This window comes from Musa acuminata, chromosome BXJ2-3, assembly GCF_036884655.1.
Source record: "Musa acuminata AAA Group cultivar baxijiao chromosome BXJ2-3, Cavendish_Baxijiao_AAA, whole genome shotgun sequence".
Taxonomy (NCBI): Eukaryota; Viridiplantae; Streptophyta; class Magnoliopsida; order Zingiberales; family Musaceae; genus Musa; species Musa acuminata.
In genome coordinates this window covers 32,192,648-32,206,876 of record NC_088340.1, presented here as the reverse complement: position 1 = coordinate 32,206,876, position 14,229 = coordinate 32,192,648, and the positions used below count along the sequence as shown (strand labels likewise).

General features: G+C 38.6%; 1 protein-coding gene across 1 annotated transcript; it reads left to right on the top strand.

Annotated features, from left to right (window-relative positions):
- The first annotated feature begins 4,885 nt into the window (after nucleotides 1-4,885).
- On the top strand, nucleotides 4,886-6,853 carry LOC135583842 (uncharacterized). Its single transcript, XM_065097546.1, has 2 exons — nucleotides 4,886-5,046; nucleotides 5,727-6,853. The coding sequence occupies exon 2, from the start codon at nucleotides 5,736-5,738 to the stop codon at nucleotides 6,582-6,584; it is 849 nt and encodes a 282-aa protein (XP_064953618.1). The 5' UTR covers nucleotides 4,886-5,046; nucleotides 5,727-5,735; the 3' UTR covers nucleotides 6,585-6,853.
- Nucleotides 6,854-14,229: the final 7,376 nt, after the last annotated feature.

The window sequence follows — 14,229 nt, the reverse complement described above, 5'->3', positions numbered from 1 at the left end:
TGACCAAATCAAAGTTCACACGACTCTCAAAGCACTCGATCCCGAAGAGTTTGTTATGAAAAAAAATGGTATCATTAATTTAGATAATATGTATTTATACAGATTTTAAACTTTAAATGAGAGATTTTTTTTGAACATATACTCAAATTATATATTTAAATCTTTTACTCAAATCTATGGTTGATCCTCAAACCATAGGTTGATTGAGAATCAGAGTACATAAGGAATATAAAATTATCATTTTATATTTATCGTTTCATATTTATCTATCATGTTCTTCTATCATGTCCCCATAAGATAAAACTTTTGTCAAGAATGTTAATCTTGGATTGATACAACTGAAATATCCTACGAGCAAACATATATACGAGGAAGTCTATTAGTTGATAAACAAATATGAAGTGAAAAACATGTAATTAACGTATGACAACTTAATCTCTAATAAAGAAGAAGTCAATGATTGTATTTCATGCGTGAGTGGAATACCGGGTTGACGCATAGATATGTGGCACCAATATTATCTTTGTATATTATAGGAGTAGATTGAGAGGTGATTCTAAATTCGTGTAGTAAATTGGTAACCCAGCTACATTCTATAATAATAGTAATGATGGCTTATTATTCAACTTTAGTAGTACATCTTGCGACTATGTGATGTTTCTTAGAACTCTAACTAATCAGATTTGTTCCAACAAAAATAATATAGGCTAACATAGATGTTTAATCATCAGTGTTGCTTGCCCTAGCAACATCAATAAAATCATAGAGATAAAGTTATTAGTGTTTATGAATAAAAAGTCTATAATTGAGAGTCCTTATAAAATATTACAAGACATGTTTTAGTGTAGATCAATGCACAATGGAGGATTAATGCATGCATTATGATAATTTATTGATTACAAATGAAATATCTAAACATATGAGAGATAAGTACTATAAGTAACTAAGTACTTATTGGTATTGTGTGAGATCCATAATAGTAAAATTATTATGAAATAATTTGAGTGACTTAGTGGTGGAGAGTAAGGTGGAGATTTCTTTTATAGTATTTATATTCATATACCTCTTTTAAGATAGAAAACGTGTATAAGATGTGAGCATTGTTTCTACTCCTAGAAAATAGCTTAAGGTTCCTAGATTTTTAATGGAGAATTAATCAGCTAATTGTTTAAAAAATTATTTAATCTTCATGAAATTATTGCCTGAAGATAATATCATCTACATAGACAATTAATACATCTCTTTTACTATCGTAGGAATAAAGAGGTGTTAGACTTGGAGTTAACGAAGTCAATTAACATAAAAAATGAGCCAAATTCGATGCCAAGCTCTTGGAGCTTGGTAAAATCCATAAATATTTTTTGTAGTTTACAAACATTGTTCGGATATTAAGAGTGAATGAAAATAGGAGGTTGTTGTATAAAGACATCTTCAATTAAGGACGGTAAAAAATTATTGTTAACATCTTGTTAGCATACATATCAGCTTTGACTGATAACGAAACTTAGGATGAGTCGAATTATCATCGATATAATAATTTATTGAGAGTCTATACGAAATCAACATTTAATCATTAGTGAAATCCTTTAGCCACTAGATGTGCTTTGTATCTTGTAATAGATATATTTTGGTTTCACTTAATTTGAAAGATTCACTTACACCTGATGACATTTTGCATGAGGTGAGATAGTACAAAGGTCCATGGGATATTATGAAGTAGAACATCATATTCTTCACATATAGCTTTATGCCACTCTGGAGATTTTTTGGTCTTAGGTGATAGTTATGGACTTAGTTGAAAAGCTTGTGATAGCACGAAGGTCAAATATTTGATATGGTTTAAAGACATCATTTTTGGAGCATGTTGTCAAGTGATTCCTAGACCCAATGGTATTATTAGGTTATATTGAAGGTATAAGAATTGGTGAAGAGTTAGTGACACATACTTAATCAGATTGATGTACTTCAATGTCACTTGATCGAGGAGAGGACAAAGATATCATTTATGGTGCCGAGGGCATTGCTTCATTGGGCATTGTAGAATGAGTTAGTGGAGAGGTATATGAAGTTGCAGGGAAGGTGAGGTGCTGTTGAACTAGAGTAATAAGAGAATATATGTTTAGATGAGAACTATTGATTGATATGGTAAGAGGTGCATTTAAGAAAATTCGGCGACTGACAAGAAGGGGAGGAGGACGCTAGTGAAGATGTTGGGTAGTAGGCATCAACATAGGAATAGAGGGAACGCTTGTCAAGTAGAACTAAACAATAATGGAGGATCATTGGAGAAGCAAGTTAATCATTAGAGGAGGATAATTAGATTGATAAAGTAGAGTAGATATATTGCAGAGCATATCATACTAGGAGATTGATAGGGAGGAGTCCCATGTCTTCATCTTCGGTACAATACTAAAATATGAAATCGGGAAGCAAAAAATCAAGAGTTATAAAATAGCAACATAGAGGGTAAGAAAGAGGAATAACAATAGTCAACAGATCAATAGGGTAACGAGGAAGAGAGAGCCTTGCTTAAAGTAAGAAGACTCTGATATCATGAAGAATTGAAGAATTTTTTGTAAAAGAGATGATATTATTTAATAAGGTAGTGTGTATTTATATAAATTTTTTAAAAAATATTTTTTTAATTATACACTCGAATCATACATCTAAATTATGCACTTAAATCTATGAATGATCCTAAAATCATAGATTAATTAAATATTAAAATATATAAGAAATATAAAATTATCATTTCATATTTATCCCTATCACCCGAGCAATAGTAGTCCTATCTCTACTTGTTAACTATATTATATAAGTTTATATAAGATATAATCACAAAATTAATATTTGAATTCTGATTTCTGTTCTCCTTATTTCTCTATCAAATCATCTTTTCTTCTTCTCTCAGTGGTATGTATTTGTTGATGGTGGTGGTGGTGGTGCTGTTGGGGGATGAGGGAGGTGGTGTTGGGTGGGGGGAGCACACTTGACTGTCCTTGTTGGATTTACTGGTATCTGCCATAGTTTCAGGAGACATTGCAGGAATTCTACTAAGCTTGTACAGAATTTATCAGCGCACCCTTTTCCAGCTTGCATGCAGACTCTCCATTGATCTGCTTTCAGGACCATCCCTCCTGCCCTAAAGCCTGTTTACCCACCTTCTCTCTCTCTCTCTCTCTCTCTCTCTCTCTCTCTCTCTCTCTGTGTGTGGAGCCTTAATGCACTCACATACATGGAGATCTCCATGGCTCTCAAACCATAGGGTCACTGCAAAACCCTAAAATGGTAGGCATGTGATATCTGGGTTAGTTCACGAGGACACCCCTCTCTTTTCAGGCCATCAGAGAGGTGCATGTGCCTGTGCATGCGACAAGACTGCAAAGAGCAAGGCAAATGGCTGCTGAATCTTTCTGGGTTCGGTTATCATGGTCGCGATGGACTTCCCTCTGCTTTCCTGTCCAACGAAGGTTGACAGAGGCCACCAACGAAGTTATATTCTTCCTTGCAAGAGCATTCCATCCCATCCACTTCAACCTCCGTCGTCTCTCCCTTTTTCCCTGAGGAGAAGGTGAGCAATAGCCGTTCCCCATCACTCACTAATTAAGAGCCTCCTCCTTAGTTCTTTCTTAAGCTTACTTCGTGTTTCTCCTGTGCTTTCATTTCTCCGACAGATTTGCTTGGTCTCTTTATACATGGATGTGGGTTTTATGTCTCAGTCGTGTTATCCAAAGAAGGAAGGGATTCTTCTTTTCGGCATTGCTCCATGTTCAGAAAGTTCATCCTCTGTATTCCCTTTCGGATCACAATGAGGCCTCCTGTAAGAGCAGCTGTAGCTGCATTTGTTAGCTCACAATAGATAAGCATGAAATCAACTCTTCTCTGTGTTTCTACGTGATGCAGAAGCTACTGAAGAATCAAGGAGTCTCTTGCTCTTACCACACACATCTCATTAGAACTCATACCTCTTGAAATATTCCCTGAAACTATTGCTTAGTGAGCTAACTTTTTCTCTAAGAAACCATCTTATTTCAGCTTCAAGGCACTGATTGTATTTAGCTCATGGCCTTCTTTTCCTGCAACAAGGATCACTCAACTGTGATGAGATTAAAGGCATCAATGGCTCTTCTGCAACAAAGAAGACTTAAATGTGATGTCAAATGTGGTGCAGCTAGGAGCTATGATGAGGATCAAGACCACTGCAGACATGCCTCGATCTGTTTGCAATTTGCTTTGCGCAGACTTGTCTAGCCAAAGAAGGCTGGCAAACTCAGTGGTCCTCCAAGCATGAGTGGATGCCTTAAAGAGGTTATGATGGTCCCTGGGCTACTTGGTACCTTGTTAGGGTTTCAATTATACATGCTTTCATGGAAGATATATATACCTACAAGGTCAAAATACACACTTCCATCAGCTTGACTCTGCAAAAACTATACAAGGATGATCCATGTTTAACTTGATTTTGGTTGCTGTCATACCTTAAGAAATCAACTCTTGCTACCGTAGTTTGTTTGACTTCCATCTGTCATGTAAAATGCACCAAAGAGAAAAATATGCCCATAAGAACATGATATTATGGGAGTAAGTTGACTTTGTTACTGTAACATGCATAATTCATATGTATGTATGTATGTATGTATGTTACTTATCAAGCTATTCACGACGAAAATGTCTCTATTTGAACATTTTCATCATGCTTTTTGTCTCTGTACAGATTGAAGAATAGAGACTCTTCTGAAACAGATTGTTTGTACATGATGAAAAATACATGTAGCAGACCAAATTACCCCTGTTGATGAAACAGTAGTTGCTAGATATGCTTGAGCTACAAGGATAAAAGTAGTGACTTATCTATCAACTTGATAGGCATAAATATCCACCACATGTTTGCAAATGGGCTGCACCTTTTTATTTTCTCTTTTTAGGGTTCCTGCAAACACAGCATCTGAACAAGATCAAAGTGCATAACCTGATGGAGTTGCCTGCAAATTTCGAGATGAAATCCAACCTAATATGAAGTCTGAGCAAACCTGGAGCAAATTGGAGGTGAGGGTTTGCCGACTCCCGGATTCTTCCCCGATAGCTTGATTTTTGAGTTTTGGAAGAATTTGAGTTCTTAAGTTGTTCTCACTCTTCTTCGTTACTATATTGAACTAAGAAGAGGTAGTTCTTGCATATGAAATAGTTTATTGAGATCTTTGTATGCCTTCTTCTCTCTTTTTAGAGAAAGATGGAATCATAAATAATCCTTTTCATTTTGCTTAGGTAATATGGTGTCTTAGATCTATGTATCTAAAATCTAAGAGTTCAATTCTTAATTGTTCTTCTTGAGAATTTTCAGAAATAAATCAAAATTCAGCTTTCCTCTCTCTCTCTCTCTCTCTCTCTCTCTCTCTCTCTCCCTTCATATATTGTGAGAAAAAGAAATTTATTATGCTTATGCTGTGTATAAGCAGCATCTTTTTTGTATCTCTCCTTTTGTGTAGATGCATGCTTGATATGCTGCATAAATCGTATGATATTGATCTTTAATTTCTAAAGATCCAGTTAACATAACTTGATTTTTAAAGATCCAAGCTAGATAAGTTGTCATATGTATTTCAACAAATAACGCTAGTAGATTTCTCTCTCTTTCTCTCTCTCTCTCTCTGTCTCTCTCTCTCTCTCTCTTCAATTTAGATGAAAGAAGTATATATGAATTATCTAGTAACTGATGATGAAAACAGTGACTTAAGATGATCCAAAACTCAAGAGAAGGAGAAGCTTTCACCGAGCAAGGTGTTGATGATAAGGGTCAAACAAGTTCGAGAGCATGGTCGGCACTCAGAAATCCAAGAATCGTGCGAGTGTCAAGATCCTTTGGAGGAAAAGATAGACACAGCAAGGTGACAACTATAAGAGGTTTAAGGGATCGACGCATCAGGCTATCAGTGCCCACAGCAATCCAACTGTATGACCTTCAGGATAAGCTTGGTCTGAATCAACCCAGCAAAGTCGTGGATTGGCTGATCAATGCTGCTCAGCATGAGATCGATAAGCTTCCCCCACTGGAAATGCTGCAAGGAGATCTCACTCAGTTCCCTCAGTCTGTGGCAACTCCAGCTTTCTTTGGCCACACCGTTCCTGATGATGGTGAGTTTCTTCCCAGAGATAAAGCTCATCGATTAGCATCATCATCTAGTTTGGCAACTGCTGATATCTTTAACAGCAACGTTGTGCCAAGATATGTCAGTAACAGTTTAGATGTTCTTATGGGGAGCACAGAAAAGGAAGCATTGAAGGAAACCCGTGGCGTTGTGTTGGAGAACAGTGCAGTCACTTACAGTCCTTTCTATCATTTGGAGCCACCGAATGCTTACTCTTCTCTTGCTCAATCCGAAGCACCTCATGGTTACCGCCCGATTGCGATACTTGCATCACACATGGCGCAGAACATGGAATCAAAGCAGTATGGCCACGTTCAGATGGCAAGCCCAGCATCAGGAAGTGTCCCCCTAAGAACTTCTCTGCATGCAGGTATCCCTAACTTGGTGGTTCTCCAACAAAACAGTAGTGTCTTCAAGCACCACCCTCATGATCACTAGCATAAGAATAAGCAGCGTGTACTCACAACTCAGTGATGTTCTTTTTCTCCATGTACTGGAAATGCTGGCCTTTTAAGTATTGGATGTGGCATATAAAGTTTTTGTGTGTTTGAAAGTAGAAGAAGAAGATTTATATATAGAATTTGTTATGTGTGTGTGTGTGAGAGAGAGAGAAAGAGAGAGAGTGTGTGTGAAATTTCCAGCTGCAATTGTACTCCATTGCTGCATACTTGCAGTTATATAGACAAAGCATGGCACACATTCCATCATAGCATTCTAACAGTAAGATTTCTATCACATATTGCAAATAGCTGCATCAGTCATGCATACTTGATGCTTCTAAAAGTACTAAATGATCTCATAAAACCTATCTGCAGTTACCAAGCCATTTAAAGTCTTATCTGACAGATGAGATATGATACTGTTGCTTATGTTCTGATGCTTAATAATGATAAATGAGAACATTAATCATTTATGCTATCACATGTGGAACTGAACTTAGTTAATGAGAAATTACATGTTCGTAAGACTCGAATATGCTGAATACTCTCAGCTTAGGCTTCCAACAGCGATAGGAATAGTATTTGTTGAAAGCAACTCTTCTTTTATCTACTACACAGAACAACAGATAAGGAGATTTACATCATGTCTCGGTGACCATCGCAGCTCCATCTTTATCTAGAAATCCTGATCACTTCCATCACATATCTTAGGTATATGTGTCACATCCATTAATACCTTTGTCTTCCCCTCATCAATGTTCAGATGTCATTATGTATCAACTGCGAACAATCCACTGCGATCCGTTGTGATAACTTGTCTTCGACCTGCACCCTTGTGTTCTTCACCAAGACAGAAGGGATAGATATCACAGTGATCATCATAACTTCTTAAGACCAAAGGAAATAGTACAGATTGTGGTGGGTTTGCAAAAGATGCATGGGAAGTGGCACGTTGCCTTTACATGTTACCCAGTGGTCCAATGGACCACACTAATGCTTAGGATGGACCTTAATATATGTTTTGCTTTTCCCCATCTTTGATATTCTTTCGTATTATTTATTTTATCATGCGCCATACATGCATATTAATATAACATATTTTGATATTCATCTCACGTGACACATCAGCTACCACAGACTCAACGTGGTGTTCCTTAGATGACATGTCACACCGAGCCAACTCGATACCATGAGCCTGAGGCCAACTAGTCATCTGACACCATCCCCCTGTACTCACTCTGCTCGAGGCTGTGCGAGGCGACATGACCATGTATCGGGTCACACAGGAGGTAGGAAGCAGCGTTGAACAAGACTAGATCGAGCATAATATCAGACGTCTACACCCAATGCATGGGCCCACCACCTGTGATGTCAGCGGGCATTAAACACCCATGTACGATGATGATCGAGAAGTATTAAAGCTTCTACATACGACTGCATATAGGAATAGATATAAAAGCCACCCCCAGGAATAATGCTGGGGTCAGACCTCATACACACACATACTCCAACTCTCCTATCTCCAACTCTTGCTAACTTAAGCATCAGAGGGATCGAGTTGGGAATCCCCCTCCCGATTTCGACTTATGTGTAGGTACCCGAGGGAAAGCTAAAAGAGTGATCTTTAGCCTCCACTTGGGAGAACGAGGCCTACGCCCCCTCAACCAGACATCAGGTTAACATACTCCAGCTCAAAGATTATACTGGTGATCTTGCGCACTCGGGACGGGCCCAGCCATGCTAACACCTTGGCCACAGTATAAAGGTACAAAATATTTTTGGTGTCAGAAGGAGGGCCCATGTCATAAGAACGCCAACCATCAACCAACCTTAGCGAACATCCCGGAGAAGAGACGCATGCAACCCCCTCCACTTTCGGCCTCAAGGGATAGCTCCCCCTCCCTCTGCACGTGGATGGAAATGTTGTATCCTAGACCTCGAGCAACTATCGGAGGTTGCTTCACAACTCCGAGCTTTCTCCCCTTACAGGGAGCATGGGACATCTTATCATCTCTACTAAGGGGCCTCACCCATCAAGTCCAAGCTTTGACTAGGATGATGCAAGCCATCATTCCCCTCATCCCCCATCTTGCTCAATTGATAGTGCCACCAAAACTGCCCTTGCCTATGGCCCCACTAACTCTCTCCCTTACACCTTAGGACTCTCCCATGGTTGATCGACAACCCTGAGCGACGAACACTTGCCCACCAAATGAAGAACAGTTAGGAGGGCGGAGATTGACGTCGAAGCACGGTACCCCAGAGGCCCCATGGGTCACCATAAGTTGTCCAGAGCCAAACACTCTGCTATCTGACTCGGTGGACTCTTTTAGGGCTTAGCTACGCCTAGTTAGCCGATGCCTAAATGAGGTCCAAAGAGAGTTTTGCAAGTTGAAGGAAGAACATTGGGGAGACACCTTCAGGGGATCTCCTTTGTCCTAGAGATCCAGGATAAGTCGATTCCCCTCAATTTTCACCTCTCGACATTAGAGGCCTACGATGGTAGCTCCGACCCGGTGGAGCATGTCACCACCCTCTGATCCTAAATGGCTTTATACAGCACATTCAATGCTTTAATGTGCTGAGCCTTCCCCACCACCCTCCAAGGTTCAGCTCGGATGTGGTACAATAGGTTGAGGCATTCTTTAGTCTCATCCTTTATTCAACTCACAAGAAAGTTTGAGCTCAACTTCTTGGCCAGCACCTGACCTAAGTGTAGTGAAATCTAGAGGTGACATCACATGCACAAAAGAAGGACAGAAAATAAAAACCCCAAAATTTTCAAAAAGGTGTTCATTATCATACAAAAAAATTATGCATAAAATATGTAAAACTAAAAACCACACGTGAGATATTTATGTTACTTAGGGAGATCGTATATCCCTGAATCCTTACATATCTGTAGGACACGATAAAGGAGGTCAAGCATCCTCATCTCTAGCGGTGATCCACATAGCAGGGTTACGACGATGCTCCTCGAACCATTGCCCAAATCTCCACACTTGCTATCTAAGGAGGAGAAGAGGAGAGGAGAATAGGAGGTGGCAACCAAGAAACCTCTAGTCTAAGGGTGTTTGGTTTTCTCCTATTTATAGATGTACTCCTGTCAACTTAACCCTATTGGATCCTACCTTATTGAGTATTAGATCTCCATCAAACTACCCAAGCCTCTTAGAATAGTGGATCTCTATCCAATAATCTCTTATTGACTCTTATTGAATCTCATTCATAGGATCTAATAATTAAGGGGCTTATTAGATATCCAATAAGATAGGGGCTCCGACGGATATCTCATATATGAACCTCTACTCGTCGTAACGTCAACCATATATATGTGATCCTCTAGGCCTAATATCAAATTGGCTATGAGTTATACCTGTCCGAACTCCTTTTGGCTTAATGAATTATTATCTCTATAATAATTCACTCTACTCATCGACTATGGACGTACTAGGCCACTATGTCGCAATCCCTAGACGATACAGGGGAATCCAATCCATTGGACATGTTTGTCTTTAGTTACCATGTATCTATAGTCCCTCATCCATCTAATACCTTAGAGACCAAATACTAGGCATGGTATTGTCAGGCCCATATAGTTTCCACTCGAGTTTTACTCTAGTTGGATTCTCTCGAAGAACTCTTTCTCTCTCAATCTGAATGACCTTGGCTAAGGATTTATCTAAGCAAAAACATATGGGATATTCCTCTCATGACACCGAGAGTGGATAATCCTCTATTGACACTCAATAGTCCTTGTAAGGTTAGCTATCACTCTCATTGACCGATTGTACTAGATCTAGAACTTCCAAACAAAGTCCAGTATCAAAGAGTGGAGTGTTCATATAGGACATCCTTGGTATCTCAAGTCTAAGGATCAGGTACACCATTAGAATAATGAAATCAATGTTTGACAATGAGATATCATTAACTATATAGCATTTCATGAGTGGATCAATTAGTGAACTCATTCTCTAATGAGCACATATACTGTAGCCCTAGTATCCTCATACAAGCAGCTATGAGACCAACTACCTTTATCATATAGACGAATATATATCACAATAGTCTGTCCGATTATCTCGATATCCCTCTCGAGTAACCAATGATTATGATTATTTATGGTCTATGTTTAAAGGTGAATCGATCTCGTTATCGTAATCTCATTACAATCTGATTCCCATTGCACAGATCCATGGACATCACAATATATTCATACAACAAGCAATATAAAGTGAGAAAATATTACAATAATAATAAGTAAAAAGACTGTATATTATGTCACATGTATTATCACTCATATGATTGGCTTGTAGGGCACCTATGACTAGTAATCTTCCACTTAAAGTCAATCATCTCTACGTCTGATCCTCATCAGACCCCTATGACGCTTAAAGATAATTTGAGACAATGGCTTTGTTAGTGGATATGTGATGTTATCTTTGGATGGAACTCTTTCCACTACTATATCTCCTCGAGCCAAGTTCTCTCTAATAAGCTAGAACCTCCTCAGAACACTTTTAATGAGACCCGGGTTCTCTCATTTGAGCAATCACCTCATTGTTATCGTAAGATAACGGAATCGGCTTCTCGCTGCCTAGCATAACTCCTAAATCTGTGATGAACTTCTTCATCCAAACTCCCTCATTTACCGCCTCTACTGTAATAATGTACTTTGCCTCTGTGGTCGAGTCAACAGTAGTGCATTGCTTGGAACTCTTTTAGCATACTACTCCATTCAAGATAACCACATACCCCAAATTAAACTTACTATCATCGACATCGGACTAGAAACTCGAGTCAATGTAGCCTTCAACCCTGAGGCTACTACCTCCATATACTAGTAAAAGATCCTTAGTCCTTCTTAAGTACTTAAAGATACACTTTATTGCTTTCTAGTGCTCCAAGTCTGAATTCTCCTGATACCTACTCGTGATACTCAGAGCATACACTATATTAGGCTTGGTACATAACATGACATACATGATAGATTCTATCACTGAGACATAGGGTATTCTATCCATGTTCGCCCTTTCTTTAAGAGTCTTTGGGGACATACTCCTAGAAAGCAATATCTCATGTCTCATCGGTATGAGACCTCTCTTGAAATTTTTCCTGTCAAACATTTTGATAATGATATCTATATACCTGGATTGGGATAAACTAAGCATCCTCTTAGATCTATCTCTATAGATCCAAATCCTCAATATATATGATGATTCCCCTAAGTCCTTCATGGAGAAGTGTCTAGATAACTAAGTCTTTACTATGGATATTCCTACATCATTCTCAATGATCAGGATGTCATCCATATATAATACTAAAAAGGTGATAGAGCTCCCACTTACTTTTCTGTACACGTAAGGCTCATCTTGTTCTTAACAAAGTTATAAGATCTAATCGCCTCATCAAATCTTATGTTCCAACTTCGGGAAGCTTGCTTCAGTTCATAAATAGACTTAAGTAATCTACACACCTTATCTAGATAGTCCTTGGACATAAATCCCTAAGGCTGTATTATATATACCTCCTCCTCGAGGTTTCCATTAAGGAATGTGATTTTCATGTCCATTTGTCATATATCATAATCATAATGTGTTGTGATAGCTAACAAAATTCAGATGAATTTCAGCATAGCTACGGGTGAGAAAGTTTCGACATAGTCTACTTTTGATGATACCCCTCAGCCACTAGCCTTACTTTATATGTCTCTACCTTTCTATCTACTCCAATCTTCTTCTTGAAGATCCACTTGCAACCAATGAACATAATACCCTCGGGTGCTTCAACTAGGTTCCAAATATTATTGGAGTACATAGAATCCATCTTAGAATTAATGACTTCTTATCACTTCCCGGACATGGTTCTGAACCGATGCTCCCTCAACCATTCTAGCATAAAAGAGGCTCTTGAATATCATATATTATTTAGTCCTTCCCTATTTCTCAAATAATTTACAGACATGTAGGAGAAAGAATCTGTCATCCATCTTTTTATATTGTCTTTGTAACTCGGGAGTTATAGAGCCTAACATGTAATATTGAGCAAGAGTGGAGTCATATATATACATCATGTAGCAAGCAAACTCATCCTCACTTGCCCCTTCCTCGAGCGTAGGCATCACTGTATCAATGACATACATGATTTTCTCTGTCATGAGAATAATTCCCAAGTTGTAGAGTCAATCCGTATAATTCGGACTAGTGAGGCGGCTGACATCAAGTATGTCAGTCACGTAAGGGATTTGAAAGTGACATTTTCTAAAAATAAAGATGCAACAGAAATAAATAACATGTAAATTTTACAGAAAAATAAACAAATAAAATATTGACTTCTATCTTAATCTACTCCCACTATTTTCTCATGAAACACATAACTCCTTCCGGTATGTGAATCGAAGACCCCTGGTAGATCTCTAGTGGGGATCGAGATCCAATCCGCATCTTAATGTAATCTCAAGGGACTCGACCAATTACACTAAACCCGTAAAGGTAGGCAACTCTTGCCGATCACAACTCATTATGATTCTTATCCTGTTCGACCTTCGAACCACCATAATCTCGAGGGACTCAACCAATCATGATGTTCGATTAAGTCAACACCATTATTACAAGTCTGATTCAATGATATACTCTCGATGGACTCGATCAAGCATACCATGTCCTCAGGTTACTAGTGACATCTTTATGTCATAGGCAAGATAGCGAATAGCGATATTAGTGAGCCTTGAGGGACTCGACCAACTCAACCGACATTGAGAATTTGTCCCTACCTATAACAATGGAAGGTCACGTGTCTAATTGCTTCACGTTTATCGACTTAATATTATTGAGAGAGGAGATTTTTATTTGGTTTCGTAATATGACATGTCATACATATACATATTTAATATATATCTACATCGCATGCAAATATATATACATATCTAGTAGGTATATAAGCAATCACACATTACATGAGCAATCACACCAGATGATCATGGACCATAGCCTAATGTGATCAAGCCTAAGCCAGTGGGCCTAATTACTCACATCAAGATCTATATGTGTAGTGGTGCATCTTCATGCCCTATGATCGTCCATCTCATCCTCGTCGGTTCTGTCGGCATCTCGACGTATCTCCATGTGTCGCGATCGTCCATCTTAGCCTCGTGGGTCCCACTATCACTTCCACACTCCTATTATGCATCTTCATGTAATTATAACTTAATCACAAATACGCAAGCCCGATAATGAACGAGAAACAAATTGGAGGCTCGTATGCCCCAATAATAATAATAATAATCACATATACACACATATCATACAGTCCATGATCATCCGTCCACATGATACATCACATGTACATATCATAATATAGGACTACTAGATAATAATAATAATTAATTAAACCTTTTAATTAACTAATATTTTCTGAAAAGAGGGACATGTAGGAAATTTTTTGAATTATGAGGGGTATTTTGGTAATTAAAAAAAATAAAATATGAAATTTCTTAAATTCTAAAGGGCAAAATACCCTTTGCCCCCAAAATGCCCTAATCCCCTCCTACTTATTATGACCACTACCACCGTGCCGACGGCGAGCCTCTACAGGCGGGCGCACCCTTGCTTGCGGGCGGTGCTGCCGCAACGAAGGGCCGCCCA

Bases quoted from the DNA above. Each gene is read 5' to 3' on its own strand.
- LOC135583842 (XM_065097546.1), top strand. From the start codon at position 5,736: ATGATCCAAAACTCAAGAGAAGGAGAAGCTTTCACCGAGCAAGGTGTT.